The 22,115-nt window shown below is 39.1% G+C and overlaps 1 protein-coding gene and 1 pseudogene across 2 annotated transcripts; both read right to left on the bottom strand.

The window, feature by feature from the left end:
• Positions 1-608: 608 nt before the first annotated feature.
• Positions 609-6,637, bottom strand: LOC149000825 (protein NRT1/ PTR FAMILY 8.3-like; annotated as a pseudogene). The gene is made up of 5 exons (XR_016170790.1): positions 6,472-6,637; positions 4,537-4,641; positions 3,731-3,948; positions 2,094-2,644; positions 609-1,816 (listed from the first exon to the last, which is right to left on the bottom strand). The product of XR_016170790.1 is annotated as a protein NRT1/ PTR FAMILY 8.3-like (transcript).
• Positions 6,638-7,956: 1,319 nt separating this feature from the next.
• Positions 7,957-22,115, bottom strand: LOC149000826 (uncharacterized). The gene is made up of 17 exons (XM_089139629.1): positions 21,937-22,115; positions 21,763-21,809; positions 20,786-20,836; positions 20,554-20,676; positions 20,373-20,465; positions 20,162-20,283; positions 13,042-13,114; positions 12,674-12,748; positions 12,453-12,563; positions 11,563-11,605; positions 10,862-10,961; positions 10,357-10,459; positions 10,161-10,256; positions 10,040-10,072; positions 9,131-9,230; positions 8,623-8,707; positions 7,957-8,510 (listed from the first exon to the last, which is right to left on the bottom strand). Exons 4-17 carry the CDS (start codon positions 20,665-20,667, stop codon positions 8,384-8,386), a joined length of 1,275 nt encoding a protein of 424 aa, XP_088995755.1. The 5' UTR covers positions 20,668-20,676; positions 20,786-20,836; positions 21,763-21,809; positions 21,937-22,115; the 3' UTR covers positions 7,957-8,383.

Raw genomic sequence — 22,115 nt, forward strand, 5'->3', positions numbered from 1 at the left:
ACTGTCTCTGCAAAGGGAAAAGGTTTTGTAGGTGATTCTTTTGATTTTAGAGTCTTAGAAGCATCTTCTGAGTCACTTCAGCTTGTATATGGTCTGTGCAGATTTGTTATTTTGATAGATGGAGGTAGATGACCATCTATATACCTCATGTCAAGTCACCAGTTTAACTATATTGGGCACAGTTGGATATATAGACCATTGATTCATCAAATGATCCAGAATTGCTTAATTATTATAACCCCAGTTGAAGCTCTGTAATGGTGAAAATTGCAGGTGTATGGAGACACCTTCATTCGTAAACATCCCGTTATTCCATATGAATTCAATTACTCTCGCACAATCCCTATCAAGGAAGACCAAATTGAATGATCGATACTAGTTTTTAGCTCAGATAGACATCTATACAGGAGCTGATGTCCATTAAAATTGTTGAAAACCCGGTTTCAGTTGTTACCACTTATCCTGTCGCAAGTTGATTTCCTAGGCTAGCCGTAAAATGGCAAAATCCCTAAAATCAAGTTCTTGAGAATGCACTGTTGATGGATTTCCCCAGACTTGTTTCTTTGAATGCATTTCTTTTTCTGTGTTTGGCCAAAAAAAAAATAGCCTTCCAAGAGAGGAGTTCCAACTACGAATCTTGAAATTCGAACTACGATCCTCAACTGTGTTTGAGTAATACATAAACTCCTATTTTGCCTGTGAATAGCCACCAGGCCATGCATCTGATTCAGTTTCAAGCAATGGGAGATGTGGAATCCCAGAATGCACAAGCAGCTGCATTGACGATAGCAACAAATAATCATACTGAAACACATACTATTAGAACCACTAACAAACAAAATCAGGAAATCACTTGCATAAGTCATAACTTGAATAATAATAATAGTTAAAAATTTCAGCTGAATGGACATTGAAATTGATAAAGACTATTCATTCATTAGGCATGCTTTAGAAATTTCAGAATGATCTCCAAAGTCCTGAGAAGGTAAACAACTAGGATGCTTTCTTGGATTTATATCTTGAAGCACAAAAGATATAAAGTAGAAGGTTTAAAAAGCTAAGACAAGCCAAAAGCCAGAAGAAATAATCGAGATGCCCCTGATTTAAGTTATCAGGTATCCATCCAGGCTTTCCACCTCTAGTAGTTACAGCAGTCACAATGGTCAAAATTAGGGAGCTCAGGTAATTTCCCATTGCAGTGGTAAGAAGCGACAAGGCGCTACATAAACTCCGCATGGCATCAGGTGATTGATCATAGAAGAACTCAAGCTGTCCAATGAAGGTAAACACTTCTTCTGCCCCCACCAAGAAATATTGCGGAATTTGCCAGAAAATGCTAACAGGTACAGGAACTTTCTGATCAACCAAATCATATGCCATGGCAACCTCCAACCTCTTGTGCTCAACCATGGCAGCTGTTGTCATGGCTAATATTGACAAGAAGAGGCCAATACCCATCCGCTGCAATTCAGAGAAGCCTCTTTCCTTGCCTGTGACTCTTCGTGCGATTGGCACGAGGAATTTTTCATAGATGGGAACCCATATGATCACACTGACAACATCTGAAGTTGATAAAGAGGCAGCAGGAATGATAAAGGAACCAAGAGTTCTATCCATAACCATCCCTTGTTCCACAAACATGGTGGACATCTGAGCATAAACAGAGGAAAAGACTATGCCAGTAGCCCAAATAGGAAATATGTGTATCAGTAGCTTCAGTTCCTCCACTTGTGTAACCGTGCAGAGTCTCCATGGATTTGAGAAGTCCTCATTGTTAAAATTTCTGTCTGACAGCACAGCAGCTTTATCAAGAAACCTGCAGCAAACAAGAAGTCATTTATTTATGAAAAACTTTGCTGCCAAGGAAAGAAATGGAATCCAAGAGAAAAAATGGAATCGTATCATTAAAATGGCTATTTTAAGTAATATTATGTTCGTTCTTCTTCTTCTTCTTCTTCTTTTTCTGGAGTTTGTTTGTGAGGTAAGTAATAGTATGTTCGATGAAAATAAAGTTATTTAGACACAAATAAACATGATAATCTCTTTTTAATAGATAAATAGTTAAGACACAAGTTTTTAAAAGGGAAAATTACTTCAGTTCATGACTATGCTCAAGTTTCCGACTCCCTTCAATAGCAGAGGTTTTGTCTGGCAACTCATACAGGAGACTACTGTCACAAGGGATCTCCAAATTCCACTTCCGTAATGATGCGACTAAGACCTGGCACATTCTCACTAAAGGACTTCCCCCTGGTTTCTGGAATCTGTAAAGTGGAGTGCCCAAAAAGAAGCTTGCAATTGCAATGGCCATAAACAAAGTGGGAATGCCAAATCCCAAACCCCACCCTGCATTATCTTGAATCCACACAATGAAACTACTTGATATCAGAGAACCAATGTTGATAGAAAAATAAAACCAATTGAAGAAAGATCCCTTCTTTATTCTTTCCACTGGATCAGTTTCATCAAATTGATCTGCTCCAAATGATGAAACACAAGGTTTTATGCCACCAGTGCCTAGTGCAATCAGATAGAGACCAAAAAAGAATATTGCCTCCCGAGCTGGATTTGCAGGTGGGCAAACAAACCCCACACAAGCAGGAGGCTTGAAAACTGATGCTGACAGAGTCAATGTACCCATTCCCTTGCAATGGGGAAGGAGAATACACCAAAAAAAACACACTAATCACATACAGTTCTATGAAATGAATACGACAAACAAACAGAACACGAGAAATTCACTATGAATTAAATGAATATCATCTTTAGTAAACCTCGCAGGGTCTAACAACTCATTTTTTGGGCACATTCCATTTATCAGAGGGTACTGATAACTTTTTCAGGGAAAAACTAGTCAATGTTTTATAACTGTTAAAACTTATTCAAGTAGGCAGCAGCTATGACCAAGCACAGTACAAGGGGTGGCACTTATGATGAAAATCATATTGTTATAAAGGAACAACATAAACAATTTCAGATGGAAAATATCAATGAAGAATGAAACCATTTTACTTAACCATCAAGCTACACTGTTGAATTGACAGGTGAGCTGATACCTGTGTTAAGGATGACAAACTTATTTGTGCACATAAGTATATCCTGTTGAGGAAGATCACTTAAGGTTCGTTGTAGGAGTATAGCCAAACTCCTTTAAACCTGACAGACGCAACCCAATTACACACTTTAGAAGCCCAAGTGTTGTGAAAGAACCCTAACCTCACATCATGTCGGATTGGACTTGGGTTGAGTTCTGGAAAGCAATCCAAAACCCCCAAGTCGAATGGTACATATTTTATCCATCACAAATTGATGGTCATGGGGCAGACCTTTACTTTCAATAAATTGAAGAGCCACTTAAGGAAAGATGGGAAGAGAATTTATCATGAAGATCTTCAAAAGATAGACGATGCCCAGTGCCTTTTGCCTTTAAAATAAGTTATTGTCCTTGGCCATTCTGGAAATTTGAAGTTTGGGACTTACCAGGGTGGACATCATGTTATTACTAACATATTGTAATCACGCCTAACTTGACCTGACAAACTCAGAGTTATGTTTTGATTAGGAACTCCTTGTGCTGGATGCAGATAGAGTTAAAAAAGGTTGACATTCAAATTAGGTAGGGCTGGAGTGGCCCTCAACCCACCGACCCTCCTATCCTATGTATTTGCTCTGAACAACAGAATCTTTTAGACCAGTTCATGTAGTTAAATGAAATAGCATTTATACATACAAGGAAGTAGATTGTGGAGAAAACTGCAACCGTCCAATATCTTCCCCAGTAAGCATCAGCCAGAAAGGCTCCAATGAGGGGTGTGATGTAGCAAGTGCCTTGCCAAGTATTAACATTTCTTGCAGCAGAGACATTTCCTTCATGTAGTTTGTGGGTGAGATAGGTAACGAGATTTTTAGCAATTCCATAGTAGGCCAAGCGCTCACAGCATTCAGCACCTGTAATTTATTTCAACATAGTCATGTTTGAGTGCATGTATTTAGGGTGGAGGTCCATGGACCTACATGTTGGGATTATGTTCTTAGCTAAGCAATTTAGATCAGATTCTTATTGTTTCCTCCTATTGTAATTTAGTTAGCTGGGTAAGAATTTTATTTACTTTGTAATTCTGTTTTAGCTTTAATATAAAGGTATACTAGCTTGTACTATAGAACATATATAGTCCATTATCCAGTCTTTTCTCTTCCCTTTGTTTCTCATCATCCTCTTATCTCCATCACCTATCTCTTCCTCTTATTTCTTTTCTGGTTCTTTGAAGTGCTGATATTATTAGATCGTATCAATGCACCACTGACAACCTCAATGAAAATCCATTTCTGGTTGTGAAGGTCCATCTAAATTCTTGGTTGGAGGTTGCAGCTGCTATTCCGCCTAACATTTTGTTAAGCCTTAATTGTTAATGAAAAATTAGGCCCTCCTACTGTAGTAAGCTAGTAGCTCACAGCATTCAATACCTGTATTTTATTTTACAATAATCACAAACAAAAATAGTTCAAGAACAAAAGCAGTTTGAAGTTTTGGATTACCTAGGATGAAGGGGCATGCTTCCAGTCTCCAGTGTTTGTTTTTAGAATTCGATTTCCATTGATATCAACTGATCCATCTCCTGTGTACAACCCTTTATTTTGATTCTGTTATACAGAACAAAGTTTTACATTGATGCATACAGGCAAATATATGACAATAATACTGATGAAAATCATAATGATTATGGAAAGTATACAACAGTCAAGGAAAATATATGAGAAGTGTTATAATTCCCATAAAAATATTATAAAAGTACAAAAACTAGTTCAGATAGGAATATGACTGCAGGCTTTACCTTCTCTTTCAATGCAAGTTCTATACCTATGATGTGGAAGGTTATAAATTTTCTTTAATACATTAGAAATCACAAAAACCATGAAAAGCATATTCAAGCATTGAAAATCTTGCAGAAATTCAAAAGTAACCGAAAAAATACCAACACGCATAGGAAATAATCTTATGAACACAGTAATTATGGATAGATCAAGCGATATAAAGAGTCAGTAGCAACTGCCATGTATTATTGCACAGTAGTCATAAGGCAAGGACTATAGCCATGATCAGGATGTAATAAAAGGAAATAGGATATCATAATTTGGAGTCAGTATTTCTACAGATTCTTTGACTATCAAATTATAGAATACTTATGGTCCAAGTCAACTAATCAAGCCTAAAGGTAGATTTGGATCAGATTGATGAAACCTTTTCATTATTCCAGTCTGTCGAGGAGCATATCTATTGTAACTCAGAAGCATTCAGATTCCTACTAATTCAATCCAAGTTATCAGCCAGCCTTTCAAGTGCCTTTTTCATATTTACATCCTCCACCATAAGACACCTCACCAGTAAAGTATTTCATCTCAAACCATCTTAATTAACTTTCCCTCATCTTGCCACCTAACAGAATCTAATTTAGATGGCTCAGTTGATCGATATTTATAACCCTTCTTTTTCTGTGTATGGATTAACTTCGGCTTTTCGTTTGTAAAAGTAGTACTCAGAATTCTTTTATCATGAGCAACATACAGTAAAACCTTGTTTCTTATGTATGGTATAAATATTTCTAGTTGACTGAAGATTTGTGAATTAGAGGTACTCAGTTCCTACAGAAAAATAGTATTTCTTGATGCAAAAGTATGGTTTTGTATTAATTGAAAGACAACACACATGCCAATGAGTGGGAGAGTAAAAAGGATGTCCACATAGAACAATCTGACCTGAAGCATCAATCCCTTTATAATTTCTCAATTTCCTTAAGTTAATTTTAATCAATAAAGTCTGATCAAATTCATGACTTATCATGTTTCTCATGCTTCTTGCCCCAAAATCCGAGTTTTCACTATTTTGATCGAAATGCCGCAAATCCATTTCTGCTCATGAGAGCAAATAAAAAGTTTCAAAATCAATTGTTTCTCTAGAATTATTGACAGAGAAGGTCCAACAAAGCCTTCTAAATAGAATGATGCATGAATCTCATTAGAATGAGCATGTCTAATTGAAGAACTCGTAGTTCTATTTGGTACTGGAAACACTGCCTACTAATTAAGCCTTCCATCAAGAATCTGCTGTGGCTTAATGAACAATTTTCTTTGAGAGGGCAACAATATTGGATAAAGGGCCTCTGAGAATTAAAACTGTTTCACAATCTAACAAATTCCTAGTTGTTGATTCAGTAAGTTAAATCAGAAAGTATTAAGGGGGCGGAGAAGCCACAATTTTTTTTTTCTTTAGAAGCTGATGTTAATCAGATCTCATTTCTGCTTCAGCTCATCTTGGACAGCTTTTCTTTCTGGGTTCACAGGTATATTACAGAAGCAACTTTTTTATTTCTTTTTTTGAGGGATTGTTAAGACGATTAATCTCAGACAATCTACATGAGAAGATCATATGTGATAACTAACGAACTTCAGAAATAGGAGATGAGTTGGACAGACCTCTAGAAGCCCATCTTCTTCCAAGTGGAATCTCTCCTCCAACTGAGAACCCATCGCCTGAAATTAACTGAAGATACGCCAAAGATTCCAATGTCCTCAATCAAAACAAAGTTGGACCAGATAATTATATAGCATCTTTTTCTATGAAACGAAGATGATGTCATTAGACTCGTTACCAAAAAAAATTCAAAATGTCTTCGTCAACTGCAACTCCCCCTTTATATTCTTGCAAAATGCCAGTTTTACCCTCTCTGTCTCTTCTTCCTAATCCACAATGATTGGAGAGTTGGGATTGTGATTTGGAGATATTGGAAATATTAAGACATAAGACAGAAATAATGAAATGAAACTTAACTGATTTAGTGGAATATATGCTTTTTTAGAAGTTGGAGAAGAAATCGATAACACCACTATGCATCCGTATGTCAGAGAGAAAACAATACAATAATAGCAACAAGAACTTGTACTGGGTGAGTTGAGGCGTACCCTATAGTACAAATTGGGTTTGACCTTCGTGTCCTCACATCCAAGATATAACAACTCCTTAATTTACTTGCATAGAGCGTCTAAAGATAGTACTCACAAATGCATCAATAAAACACCAAATTTTTTTTTTTTTTAATCTCATCATTTAAAACTCGATTAAAATTCCAACATGAGATAAACTTGAAGGAATATCAGTTCCACATAGAAAGAACAGAATCCATCTTATTGTACGTATACGTTCACACCGATCACCTGAAGAATACAGCTTGCTTCATCTTCTCTTCGTAAAGAAGGAACTAAAATTATGTAGTATCCTTATGATTTGGAGAAATTTGCATTTCCTGTTGAGGGATTCACTCCTAGTCCAGTACCAGCACTGGACTGTGTCACAAGCTCGACTTAAGTGCTGCGCAAACCGTCGAGATCGAGTAAGATTTCGATCTCGACCGTCCGTTTCTCAAAAGTGTGAAAACATACTTTTTGAAAATAAATAGTCGAAATTTCAATCTCGACCATTGTTCACTGTAGGTACTGCACATTTCCAAGCAATTTCAGTGGATGCAACCTGATGCGAAATGATTGGTGACAGCCTTTTTAGAAAAAATTGAAAGAACGTGACTTGTTGTAGAAGAATTCCCAGATTTCATCTGTAAATTTCCAACAAATGCGATCAGTGTCAATGGGATTAGGGTTAGAACAAAGCCACCATGGATCAATCTGAAGGAAGAGGCAAGTGAAAGTGGCTTTCCAGAACCTGAGATTGAAGTGTAAATTGAAATGGAATCCTTGGGCTCTACTGAACCAGAACTGTAACTCAAAAGTCCAATTTATCAATCAAACCCCTTATATAGAAAAAAAATTTCGGTTAAGTTTTTCAAAAAGACAAAAATACCCTTAAAAAGAAAATTATTCTGATATTGGTATTGTTTATGCCTTTCTTAAATAATAATAAATCAGGTAGCTGCTGTAGACTGAGACATAAGCTTACCTCAGAATCGCCAACTGCTGAGTCACCCATAAATAAAAGATGTCACGAAATCTTAAAATTTTGAATGGATATCATATTAATCAGGATAGGAATACATTATAAGACCAGGCAAAATGATAGAAAAGAAACTGATCAGTGATCAGTCACATAATACATTGCATCCAAAGGGTAAGATTGACTAGTGTTACAAATTTAAACCCTAGTTACTGATGGCACGAAATACATCTAAAAACAGAAATCCATGCATCAATAATTTGGCAGGTAGTATCTCTGTAGTGAGCAGAAGCATCTTCCATCAGCCATAGCACCAGCTTTTGCTGTAAAATAGTCAACTGCTCTAGAGACCTCCAGCATGCTTCGAGCTCGATTCGGATAACATTGTAAGGTTACAAAACCCAAAATTGATCAGCTTCACTTCATCCACCCCAGACAAGCAGACTAGGCCACAGATGCACTCTGTTGGCTTTTCAAGCCAAACAAGTTCTCAAACAATTTTGGTGCCATTGCGGGCTGGTTGATAGGTTCAGGAGCCATGAAGTTGAGAATCTTTTCATGAACCTGATACCTACATCATTGGAAAAAACAATAGAATATTTTAGAAACTCCCTGAAAAGACTTGAAAAAAACTTATTAAGGTATCCATGTGGTGAAGCCAGCATAGTCAGCAGCGTGATAACCTGATCTTACGACTCTTTGAAGCACGCCTATCTACAATCTTGCGCTTCTTGGTTTGCAATCTCTTCAAAGCATAGAAAGCAGTCTCTGTAGAAAAGTAAAAACAATTGTAGTTTTCAAACTAGTGCTTCATTCGTGCCTTGACCAACTATCTATTATGGCAACACATCATCAATTCTGGACATGTCTGAAACAACCCCCGAGGAAACATCCAGACATCCCAACCTCGAGATTTTATAGGAGACCATTCAACAACTGAACTTATGATACTTCCACAATTCAATAGTTTCACTGAATTGACTCAATTTCATTGAATTGTCTCTCGGTTACATATTAAAAAGTTCCCATATACACAACGGCTTTTAACAGAGCATGGGAGATATTCTGAAAATGGCTTCTCACACTGTTGTAGGAGACCTTCCCCCAGCCACATTATTACTCAAACCAACATAACTGGTACATGGGGAAAGAATTCTCAAAGAAAGGAAAGTAGCAAGAGAAAAGGCATACCAGATGAGTTCTCATCGACTGACTCAAAGAATTCCTTTAGGAGCTGCTGATAGAACTCAGAATCATCCAAAAGCTCAGGGTCTCCATCCACAGTTACATCCTAAAGACGGTAAAAATTAAAATAAACAAATGTCATGGTTGCACAAGATAGGACGACAAGAGTATTCATCAATTTATGCAAATCTATAAACCATAAATAAAAGCAGAACAAAAATAGAGCAACATAAAAATACATTCAAGCATTATGAGTTCTTAAAGGGAAATTGGAACTCAATATGAAATGCCTGGGAATGTCAGTTGGTTGCCTCAAGTATTTCATCTTCTTTTGGACTCCGGGATCAGGATGCCATCATGAATGGATAAATGGCTAAAAGTTAGCGTTGCTACCCCAATTTCAGTTTTTGTTCTAACACCACTGAGCATTGACCATTTTGCGAAGTTCAAGCTTCTCAATTTCCCCTCAATGTCAGAATGTTTATAGACAAACAAAACTGACAACTCACTTATACAACTGCACAAGCTATCCCTCTTCTTTCTTTCTTTCCTCTTTTTTTACTCTAAGAATAGAATCGTCGGTTTGTACTATGAGAATAGAATCGTGGGTTTGACCGACGAACTACGTGGGAAAATCGACATTCTTTCTCTGGCAAGCATTTTTTTTTAACTAACAATTCAATTCAGTTCCGTTTTGGAAAACTTGCCGGTCACAGATTAGTTCGTTCTGCGCTGCCGGTGGTCTAAAATCAAAGGCGCAGGTTGATCTCTCTCTCTTTTTTAACAGAAGCTATCCTTTCATCTACTCTTTAGAACAACCTCAAATCATAAGAGGCACCAAATTAAATTTAAAAAAAAAAAAAAAAAAAAAAAAAAAAAAAAGAACTTAAGTACACTGAAGTAAGATGAGTCAACCTTTTCCTTAACATTGGGTTCTGCCTCAGGAGCCTGCAAGAGCCACAATCAAGTAATCACGCATGGTTAAAAATTTGAAGGTAGAACATGATACGAACAGCTGGTACCATAGAAGACTTACAGATCCCACGACACCCACTGTTGACCTATGTAATTGCATGCTCTTTAGCATTTTACTTGGGTTCCTTATATAATCAGCAACCTGTTCGCTAATATTCTGCACCCAGGTATAGTAAAAGGTTAAGTCTTCTAGTTCAGTAAAAGGGTAAGTCTTGCAGTTCATGAATACCATGCATAAGCCAGCCTTTGAGATGTACCTGATTAAAAGCTTTTAGGTTCCCTTTAAAAGCAGCCGCACCAGTTGCAACTTCAGTCTTTCTCTGCCATTTATCTATTGACTTGTTTCTAAATGGAGCTATTCTGCAAGTCACAAAAAACAAATAATATAGTATGATGAAGGTGTGCAGGAGTGAAACAGTGTAAATAGCACTAGAAATAAGCTAGGAAGAATCACTGATGCATTTGTACTACTGCAACTAAAATAGACAAGGTTTGTGGTAGTAATGGACAACCAAAATATAACTCAGGCCAACTAGACCAAGCCTTCTCCAATCTAAATGCGATTGACTACATGAATCCTATTTTGCCAGTCAACCCATCTAAAGCTAGTTGAACCAACAAATTGAAACCAACTTCCAAATCAAAAGAGGAATGCTAGACTTTGTATACGTTCCTCCCTAAAAGTTGTGATTAACAAAATGGCTTAGATAAGCACAAAATGAAAGATTGGAAGAATAAGCATCCAGTAAGTGAGCACATTACCTCAAATGCATTTGATATATCTGCGACCATTCGGCGTCCTTCTCCAGATCCAAATTCTTAGATGCTTCAGCATTATCTTTTGAAGAACCCTTGATGTTCCCTTGATAAAGAACACATAATTTCAATATCCCCATGTAGAAACAGATAATATCAGCATTTCTGCATACATAGAACTTATAAAATATAGAACACTACTTTTCTCCTACAGGATAGAACAAACAGACCACAATAATGTTTCTCACAGATGATAAAGCAAACTCTCATTGAGGATAAAAACAACCGGACCACAATAACGTTTGTACGTGGGGTGGTTTTTCTTTTTCTTTTTTCGTGGTGGTGGGTGGGGGTACACTGTCATATCTAAAATCACGGATCCCATCCTCTAAAAATCCACAGAAAATGTTTCCAACAGTTACTGCCAAATAGGGGAACATAACAAGACCAATGTTGCGCTGGCTTGGATCGTAGCCACTGGTTCCTGATTGTGTGTCTACCGTAACATAAAGATTTAGTATGAAAAACCAACAAATTGAAGATGTGGATTTGTCATCAATTATAATTACAAAGTAGGAAATAAAACTAGATTCATTCATGTCTCCTCAGACAGTCCAAGGCTGTACTGCATCAATTAGCCTGGAATTACGGAAAGACTCATAAACACAAAACATTAAGCATCATACAAGAAATACATGATGCCATACCATTTGCACCTTCACCAATGGCAGGATTCTTCTCAAGTAATGCCTGTAAAAATAAACAAATAAAAGGAAAGCCATCAAGATAGCAGCAAAATATGAACAGGAAAGACTCAAAGAAATTTCACTAGATATCACCAACACAAAAAGAGTAGGCATTTAGTTTCCTTTCCAACCCCCCCCCCCCAAAAAAAATCTCTTGTCCCCAAGGTGGAACCTAAGTGATGTCTTGACAAATTACTAAAAGGAATAAAAAAAGAAACTATAGTATATTATAGAAAGCTTGGTAGCAATGATAAGGTCGCTCCATTCTGATCAAGCAGTCACAGGTTTTGAGTCCACATTTTTTAAAGTCTCTTCGCAAAAGAGGGGCAAGGCTACATGCACTATTCCTAGAACCCACAATTGTGAAAGCCTTATGAACTGGGTATGCCCTTCTATTCTATCATATTATTATATTTTATGAGATTCTCTTCCAAAAACAGAACTCATTCAAGTCTTCAAACATAAAATTTTGCACTTCCTTGGTCCTTCAGCCTCAGAATTTTTGTTTTACCATGTCCTTTGACTCCTTTTATATCACTACTTAAACAAACAAATATTGCCTCACTTGGCTTTTGTTAGGATTTAACAATATCCATTTTCATTGCATTTGCAGTCTTAATCATTATCAATAGATTCAATACACATTCATGTAACACCACTTATCCTAAATAAAATTAAACATGCTTTTGGGGTTCAGCCATCGCACAAACAGGCCAAGACCCCTGGTTGTCGAATCTCTAAATTGGCAATGCTGATGATAACTTTACATAATAGTAGGTGCATCTACTGACCACAAAAATACTCAAAATCTATGAAGAAGCAACTGACATCAATGCCTGAAAGAGTCCTACCTCCTGGAGTTGCAGCAAAGAATCCAAAGTCTGGTTTGATGACGTTATAAGTTCTGAATATGCTTCGTCGACTGCTTTATTTGTTGCAATGAATGAAGATCTAAGAGGCTCCTAAGAAGTTTTCAATCATTCAATAACAACAATGTTACAATATAAAGCAATCATTTAATACAAAATCAATGTTGGAAGTCCTAAGTTTACAGGTAGCAACCAAGGCAAACCTGTGGGAGTTTATTTGAACTTGAGAATGCTTTCTGCAGCAAAAACCTTAACTCGAGTGCTTTGTCCCAGAGAATCTTGGGAGAAAGAAACAAGTAGAATAATATTAGCAAAGCAGCAAGCATAATTTCTACCAAAAAAAAAAAAAAAGCATGTAAGTATAGATTGATGTCAGTGGCTACACAATCTGTAATAATACAAATAAATGAAACTACTAATCAAGAACCACAAACCAAATTATAGCGAGTAGCCAACAAATGCATAAAAGCATTTGAAAGGCAAAGATGTACATCATTGAAAAATATCATGTTACATCATGATTAAGAGTAAATTTGATGAGTAACTATCAGTTGGCTAGGTTGATCCACACCTTCTGATTCTTCACAGCCTGGCCTTTCAGAAGATCATCATCCTTATGGTGCTTCAAATTCTTCAAAAGATCCCTGAATAAAAAAAATAGGAAGAAAATACATACACTTAAAAGGAACATGATTTGTATTATGAGAATCAAAAGTGATCAACTCATCAGTCGAAAAAGGGAACTAAATCCCAACTACAGCACTTCTAGTATATCGTTGACCTATTTGAAGAAAAGAATTTAGAAAGTGGGTATGAACATATTGAGTAACATCTGTTGGTATAGTTGCCTTTGAAACTCACTCAGTTCATTATTACGAACCACAATGATTGTTTATTATAAATATAAAAAATTGTACAGATGTCACTTACTTGAGCTGAGCATCAAGGTGTCAACTACCAGGGTTTGAAACTTTAAATATTTGACAACCTAGAAATCATGCACTTATACATTCATGCATTAAAATATTCCCGCAAAGGAAGCTACTGTTTTTGCTTTGTACAATCCCATTCTACGAAGCTGGTTGTCAATCATTACCTCAAGACCAAGCCTCAACAATGCAAGTCAAAATTTTAAGCAATGCTACTGTATGTATCTAGGCTGTACTCGAAACAAGAAACAATAATGACACAGACAAGAAGCACAGTAAATGTACAGATTACCATAAATCAGCAGTAAAATCGTGGTTGTTGATGATAGTTTCTATTTTAAGTAGTAATTCAATTAATTTCTTAACCGAGTAGTCATCCTAATTGGGGAATCCAAGATTCGTTGAGAGTCTTAGTTAAAATTTAGTTACTAATTTACTCAGCCATTAAGGCTATGTAAATGTAACAGCTTTTTCCACACATGAATGAATGAAAATTCATTGAAAGTATTGTTGAAATCCTGAGAGAGGATGGGTGAGATACCCATTCCATTCTGATAAGCCCCTGATATCAAGAGTCTATATTCGACAAGGAAAGCACTCCCAAGGAAACGATTGACAGTTTGAAGAGTGAAGAGAGTCCTGTCATTTTCAGCAGAGTCCTAGTGCATTCAGGCGACTGGCAAATTTGAAGCATGAAGAGTCCTTCTGCGTTAAGGTTATTAGAATTAGATTTAGAGAGTCAAGAGTCATAATACATCTAGGTTAGAGTTACATTACAGTTAGGTTTCTTTTGAAGAGTCCTACTCGAAGTAGGCTGATTTTGTTAATTAATTCGATAGGAATGTAATTGCTATAAATAGGGGGGAGGATGAGTAGAAAGGATATAGAGAGAAGTTTATGTGAGAGCCATTGCTCTTGGGTAGCCGTAGGAATCACCTACTGCTGGTAGATTATATTGTTTCTTATTCAACTTTTATTCAAAGTCTCGTTTTTCTTCTTGAGTTATTCCACCTTGTTAAGTAACCTCATTCAGGTACTTAACAAATTGGCATCAGAGCCATCGATTCTAGGGGAATGGTCAAGAGTCGAATGGAGCAGAGGGTAGAGGAATTGGAAAGTATCGTGAAAGAGATTCAAGGTCAAGTGGGACTCCTAGCACAAAACATAGAGAAAGGAGAAAAGGCCAATGATGAGTTTAGAGATGAATTAAGGTTCATGTTATCGCAAGGAAAATCAGCAGAGATGCATACCTTAATGCCGGAGGTGACTAGAACCGATGGAGTTCCAGATTACAGCAAGCGTACGATCGAACCAGAGAAACCGAGAGACTTCCTTCCTAGACATCTTGAGATGCCAATTTTCACGGGGGAAGATCCGATGGGATGGATCGCACGAGCTGAAAGGTACTTTGATCTGTACAAACTCAGCGATGAAGAGAAACTCAGAACTGCAACCCTTTGTTTTGAAGGTGCAGCACTAGGATGGATACGCTTCCGAGAACTGCAGCAGCCATTGTCATCATGGAGAAACTTGAAAGAATCAATGATCTATCGATTTAACTCAGCACAGCTGAAGACTCCCCAAGAAGCATTGATTAATCACAAGCAAAGTGGAACGTTTGCAGCATATAGAGAAGGGTTTGAGAAATTAGCAGCAGCAGCCGGAGCGGTAGATGGAGAATGGTTGAAGGGGGTGTTTTTCGCTGGTTTAAATGAAGAAGTAAGGGCTGAAGTTCGATTATTTGGGCTCACCAATTTGGGCCAAATAATGGACCTGGCCCAAGCCGTGGAGGACAAAAATGGAGTGGGGAAAAATAAGAAACCTCTTTTGGCCCAGCCCACTCAATCAGCCCAAAATCTAACCTCACGTGTTATTAACTTCAGCCCACCCAACACCAATATTAAAGGAACCAATACGGTTCAGGGAACCGGAATGAACCAAAGCTTTAACGGTTCAGTTCGGCCAAACCAAATAAGTGAACCCGCGTCTTCCTCTTCACAATCTCGACCTGCAACTACAGCTGCGACGGGGAGCTCAGGACGCTCACGTTGGTTATCCCAGGAAGAAATCAAAGATAAAATGGACAAAGGGGTATGTTTCAGGTGTGACGGCCCATACTCCAAAGGCCATCGATGCCCTCTGAAGCAACTAAGGTTGCTGTTACTCCACGACGATGATAGTCCAGAAGTTGCAGCAGCGGAAGGAGTGATCAATGATGACGATATGGAGCCGGTGCTTGAGACGGAACTCTCGCATACCTCTTTGGTGGGGATCGATTCACCACACACACTGAAACTAACGGGACAAATAAATGGCTATGAAGTCATCATTCTGATCGATTGTGGAGCAACGCACAATTTCGTCGCTCAAGAGTTGGTGGAGCCGTTGGGATTGGAAATCCAGAAAACAAAATTTCAGGTTGCTTTGGGCGATGGGACGATTAGCAAAGGTACGGGGATTTGTCGACAGATTCCGATTCAGCTAGGCGGCGAGGTCTTTGTGCAAAATTTTTACCCTTTCAATTTGGGTAGCATTGATATAATCTTGGGCGTAGAATGGCTGCAGACACTAGGGGAAGTACGCAGTAATTGGCGCTTGAGAACCATGAGCTTTGAGTGGCAGGGACGACCCGTGAAACTAAATGGGGATCCAACCTTGCTGCGATTAGAAACAACATTGAAGAGTGTGCTACGATCGGTTCAAGCGGTGGTGATGGATACGGCTACAACCTCGGCATCCCGTCGGAGACGATATAGAGGTACAAGAGAGTACGACAGGTGTCACATTTATTAACCGACTTTGCTCAATTATTTGCTGAACCAACTGAACTGCCGCAAAGAAGGAAGCAAGACCACCAGATACGGTTAGCCGAGAGGAGTAACCCACCTAATATTCGACCCTATCGTTACCCACATTCTCAAAAGAACGAGGTCGAAAGATTGGTACAGGAAATGTTAACAGCAGGATTGGTACGACCTAGTGAGTCCTTACTTGATCCAGATCTTGTTGGTTCGAAAGAAGGATGGCGGATGGCGTTTACGCGTGGACTATCGTGCCCTGAATAAACTCACAGTTCCTGACAAGTTTCCCATTCCTGCAATTGACGAACTGTTGGATGAGCTAGGCGGAGCCACAGTGTTTACCAAGCTTGATTTGAAAGCAAGATACCACCAAATTAGAATGACGGAAGGTGATGAAGAAAAGACGGCTTTTCGTACACATAATGGGCATTACGAGTTCCTGGTGATGCCGTTTGGGCTCTCGAATGCTCCAGCCACATTTCAATCACTAATGCATGAGGTATTTCGAGAACACTTGCGAAAATTTATTTTGGTGTTCTTTGACGATATTTTGGTGTATAGCAAGACCATGGAGGAACATGTGGCCCATTTGCGAACCACCTTTATACTTCTCACACAGCACCACCTTGTAGTCAACCGAAAAAAATGCATGTTTGGGGTTGCTACTTTGGAGTATTTAGGACATATCATATCTAAAGACGGAGTCACGGCGGACCCACGGAAGATTAAGTGCATGGTGGAGTGGCCCCAACTCGCCAATCTTAAAGCCTTGCGAGGGTTTTTAGGATTAACCGGATATTACCGCAGATTCGTCCGAAATTATGGTAAAATTGCCGCTCCACTCACAAACTTATTGAAGAAAGATGCATTTCAGTGGGGTAACGAGGCAATGACGGCGTTTAATGCCCTCAAGACAGCCATGACAACCGTTCCAGTATTGGTGACGCCAGATTTCACGAAAGAGTTTTTGGTAGAGAGCGATGCTTCGGGTTTTGGGCTGGGTGCGGTTTTGATGCAAGAGGGCCATCCCATTGCCTCTTTGGAGCCAAGTGTTGTCCCCTCGCGCACAAACCAAGTCTGTCTATGAGAAAGAACTAATGGCAATAGTACTTGCCATTCAAAAATGGCGTCATTACTTGATGGGGAGACATTTCAAAGTACGAACGGATCAGAAAAGTCTGAAATATTTCTTTGGAACAACGCATTGTGGCTCTTGATCAACAAAAGTGGGTCTTGAAACTTTTGGGATTTGATTTTGAGATATTGTATCGTCAGGGTAGCGAAAACAAAGCCGCCGATGCTCTCTCGCGAAGGTCGCGAGGATGATAAGCGACTTTATTCGATGACAACAGCAACTTGGCGGGGAAAGTGAGGGACTAGATACAGCGGTACACGCCTCGGACCGTTACCGGAAGATCGTTCAAGCCTTCTTTGAAGGGATCCCAGGACTACCCCGACTACCGGCTTCAAAAGGGCACCTTACTCTATAAGAATCGGTTAGTCATCCCCGATGGGTCACCATTAATTCCCAAATTACTTTCGAGTATCATTCTACCCCATTCGGTGGGCATTCGGGGTTTTTGAGGACTTACAGCGATTAGCATTTGTGGTATCTTGGGTAGGAATGAAGGCTGCTTGTCCTCGAATTTGTGGCTAGTTGTGATGCTTGTCAGCGCAGTAAATATCAAGCCATGAAACCCGCTGGACTCCTTCAACCACTACCAATTCCAGATCGCATTTGGGAAGACATTAGCATGGATTTTATTGGTGGGTTACCCAGGACTAAGAGTGGAGATACCGTGCTTGTTGTAGTTGACCGGCTATCCAAATACGCGCATTTCATCGCTCTTTCACACCCTTATTCCGCCAAGGATGTGGCTATCTCGTTCAGCAAGGAGGTTATCCACTTGCATGGGTTCCCTCGAACCATCGTCTCCGATCGAGATCCTGTCTTCCTTAGTAATTTTTGGATGGAGCTTTTTAAATTAGCGGGTACCAACCTCAAGTTCAGCAGTGCCTACCATCCTCAAACGTATGGTCAAACAGAGGTGGTAAATCGCAGCCTTGAAATTTACCTACGATGTTTTTGCGCTCGCCAACCGAAAGACTGGATTAATTGGTTACCGTGGGCCGAATATTGGTTCAATACGACGTTTCATTCAGCCACAAAAATGACTCCCTTTCAGGTTGTGTATGGACGAGACCCCCCCTCTCTTCTGTGTTGGGAGGATGGTCGATCTAAAGTGGATGAGGTTGATGTGTTCCTCCGAAAGCGCAATCAGGTGTTGGAGGATCTCAAAACAAATCTGCGGGTGGCCCAAGATAGGATGTGCAATTCCGCGGATTCAAAGCGTAGGGAAGTGCATTATCAAGTGGGGGATGAAGTTTTTCTTAAGCTACAACCTTATCGCTTCCAGAAACTCGCCAAACGGCCCAATGAGAAACTCAGCCATCGCTACTATGGGCCGTACCGGATCATTGAGCCGGTGGGACCCAGTCGCCTATCGTCTACGTTTCACGATGATTCACGGATCCACCCGGTGTTTCACGTTTCACGAGTTGAAGCGAGCCTTTGGGCAGCACATTAAGCCGCAGCCGCTTCCAACTTGTTTGCGGGGAAATGGCGAGTTGCAGCTCACACCCGAAGCCTTGCTCAACATTCGTTTCTCTACTCAAGGGTTCTTTGGAGGTTTTGATTCAATGGAAAGGATTTGCCGCCTTGTGAAAATACTTGGGAATCTTATGCTGAAATACGGTCCCACTTTCCAGATTTTCACCTTGAGGACAAGGTGAAACTTTTGGAGGGGAGTATTGATAAGCCCCTGATATCAAGAGTCTATATTCGACAAGGAAAGCACTCCCAAGGAAACGATTAACAGTTTGAAGAGTGAAGAGAGTCCTGTCATTTTCAGCAGAGTCCTAGTGCATTCAAGCGATCGGCAAATTTGAAGCATGAAGAGTCCTTCTGCGTTAAGGTTATTAGAATTAGATTTAGAGAGTCAAGAGTCATAATACATCTAGGTTAGAGTTACATTACAGTTAGGTTTCTTTTGAAGAGTCCTACTCGAAGTAGGCTGATTTTGTTAATTAATTCGATAGGAATGTAATTGCTATAAATAGGGGGGAGGATGAGTAGAAAGGATATAGAGAGAAGTTTATGTGAGAGCCATTGCTCTTGGGTAGCCGTAGGAATCACCTACTGCTGGTAGATTATATTGTTTCTTATTCAACTTTTATTCAAAGTCTCGTTTTTCTTCTTGAGTTATTCCACCTTGTTAAGTAACCTCATTCAGGTACTTAACACATTCCCCATCCCCTTCTGTTGTTTATTGGTTCCAAACCCTAGTTCACTCCAATCAATCTCAAAAATTCTACAAGGTTGCTGGGACTTCCAAAAGATTGTTCACATTGATTTCTCAAGATTGCAGCATCACATTCATTGCCGCACGTGCACATCATCAACAGCAGCACCTGCAAGAGGAGACCCATCATCGTTCTGAGGAAAATCTAGGGTGTTTAAAACACTAAAGGCTGACCAATCTCTTTTTTCTTGTTTCTGATTGTGTCTTGTGTTTGGTATCTATCCTACATTCAAGAAAAGTGTACAATCCATTCGCAAGAAAAGTCTTCGACCCATTTGGTACTTCAGAAGGTTATTGTCTCCTAGTCTTGAGTCCCATTGCTCCCTTTCTTCAATGTTAACTTTGAGACCTTATCATCCTCTTCCTACCAATTAGAGATTCCATTGTTCTCTTTCTTGTTCACCAGAGGATTTTAATTTTATCCTGCCTTGGATTAAACCTATTATGGTTCTGGTACAAAAGCATTAATATTACATGTTACTGCACTATAGTAGCATATCTACAAGGCTAAAATAATGAACAGCCTATGGATGCTCCTGTACAACGAGTATCTGTTACCTTCTTCAAAATAATGATATTCAATCAGTAAGAAATCTTACAGCTGCTGGTTACGAAGATTTGAATACTCATTTTCAAGTTCTTCCATCTCAGCATTCTGCTGGCTCCCATGGTCTTCCTCCTGCTCGCCTTCTTCCTCTTGTTCTTGCTCCTCATCCTCTGCCTTCAATATGGGAAAACCAGAATTGGTCAGCATTGAAGTGAAAACAATAACAATAATAGGAAGAAGCCACTTCAGATAAGGAAAACAACAGTTTCATATTCCGAGTCACCCTCATCATCTGAAAATCCATTCATTTCAGCATCCTGTAGATTGTTTGGTTCTTCCTGTTCCTGTTCCTCCTCCTACATAACACAGCTTCAAATTGGTAAAATCCACGAGAGGATGCAATGACACAAATACAGCTAAAAAAATTATGTATGTCAAAACAACCATTTCAACTTCTGAAATACTTTCATCCTCTGAAACAGAGATATTGTGCTCCAGTCGTCTTTTTTTCTCAGGTAAACCATCTGCTTGTTTAGCTTTCTTTGAAACTCTCCCCATCTTAGAGCACTACCAAATTCAAAGAAAACAAAATTCATTGTTTTTATGATTGTCGAAACTAATAAACAAGTGAAGTAAACAAACATGAATAATCCTCTTTTCAATCGGGTTTACTCACATATCAAGAAAGTTGAAGGTTATTAAGACCCTGACCCTGGATTACAGCAACCTATTCGATCACAGAAACACACATCAACACCAGGCAATGGCAAGATAAAACAGCAGCAATACTTAATATTCATACACCCGAAACAGCAGATTTCAATAGAAACAATGCCTGAATTTCATTCATTTCCTTGATAAACAATAAAACAAAGCACCGCATTCCATTGTATCCAAAACCAATCAACAGCAACTACAGCTTAATCCCTGAGAACATCACCCGAGAGCTCCCCTCCCCTGCAAGACCTTCTAGCCCTAAAACTTACACAGCAAAAACTCCCTTATTCTTCCTTCCTCTCTTCCCTAAAACAGTCCTCTCTGATCAACTCTACTCACTCCCTCAATCCTGGCCTTACACCTGCCCAACATTCCCTGCCCAAGTAAGGGCTGCTGCCATATGCATATTGGTTGTCCCCCTATCACCTGCTGCCTGTCTCCCTTTTCTCATGTGCCCTTCATGAATGAATAGTCCCAAAGTTTCATACATTTCATCAATATGGTTTTGATAATCAGAAGAGGCTGATTGTTGCTGCCACAGCACAGCAACAACAGTTGACAGCTCCACGATAATATTGTAGCCACAGAGAGAATCCAACAAAAGGTCAAGGATGGGAAGTGCATAAACGGTTGCACATGGATTCTAAGCTTATGACTCTATACCAGACTCCAACCAGGAAAGAGAAAAGTTCAGTAAACATACACTTTTGCTGGGTTTAGTCAGTGAAAAACAAAAGAGAAGATATAAACCAGATATTAGAGAAAACGAATGATAGAACCAACTGAGAATCTAATAAATAAACAATTAGTAACTGAAACGAACCATATGCCAAAGAAACAAATAACAGAAATAGAAAGAAGCAAAATTTAGCTAAAAATATAGCTGGTGCTTCACACAAAAAAAAAGTGTAAGCAGAGCCAAAAAATCAGAATTACCTCAAGTCGTGGGTGAAGAAGATGAAGAAGTGGAAACCAGAGAGTCGCTGATGAGACAAACCAGAGTTAAAATCAAAACATGAAAACAATCACACGATTCAAGTCCATGATCTAATTTCTCCAACGAGCATCCAAATAAAATTAAAATGGAACTCGAACGAGTGGATAACGAACCTGAAATTGGTGAAGACTTCTCTGTACTCAACGAATGAGGTAGCTTACGGCTTCGGTTGCAGAGAGATAGACGGCTTTCGTTGGAGCTCACGACTTCGTTTGCAGAGAGATAGACGGCGAGAGTGAAGGAGAGATACGAGAGAGTCCTTGGTCAGGGCTTACGGCTTCGCAACCGCGAG

This window comes from Hakea prostrata, chromosome 11 (genome assembly GCF_041222555.1).
Source record: "Hakea prostrata isolate BN-2017 chromosome 11, UWA_Hpros_2, whole genome shotgun sequence".
NCBI classification, from domain to species: domain Eukaryota; kingdom Viridiplantae; phylum Streptophyta; class Magnoliopsida; order Proteales; family Proteaceae; genus Hakea; species Hakea prostrata.

Excerpts from the sequence above, each read along its gene's own strand:
- LOC149000826 (XM_089139629.1), bottom strand. The coding sequence starts at position 20,667 with ATGGGGAGAGTTTCAAAGAAAGCTAAACAAGCAGATGGTTTACCTGAG. Across the intron at positions 10,257-10,356 it reads ACCTAAAAGCTTTTAATCAG|AATATTAGCGAACAGGTTGC; the intron begins GTACATCTCAAA and ends ACCTGGGTGCAG. Across the intron at positions 8,511-8,622 it reads TCAAAGAGTCGTAAGATCAG|GTATCAGGTTCATGAAAAGA; the intron begins GTTATCACGCTG and ends CCAATGATGTAG.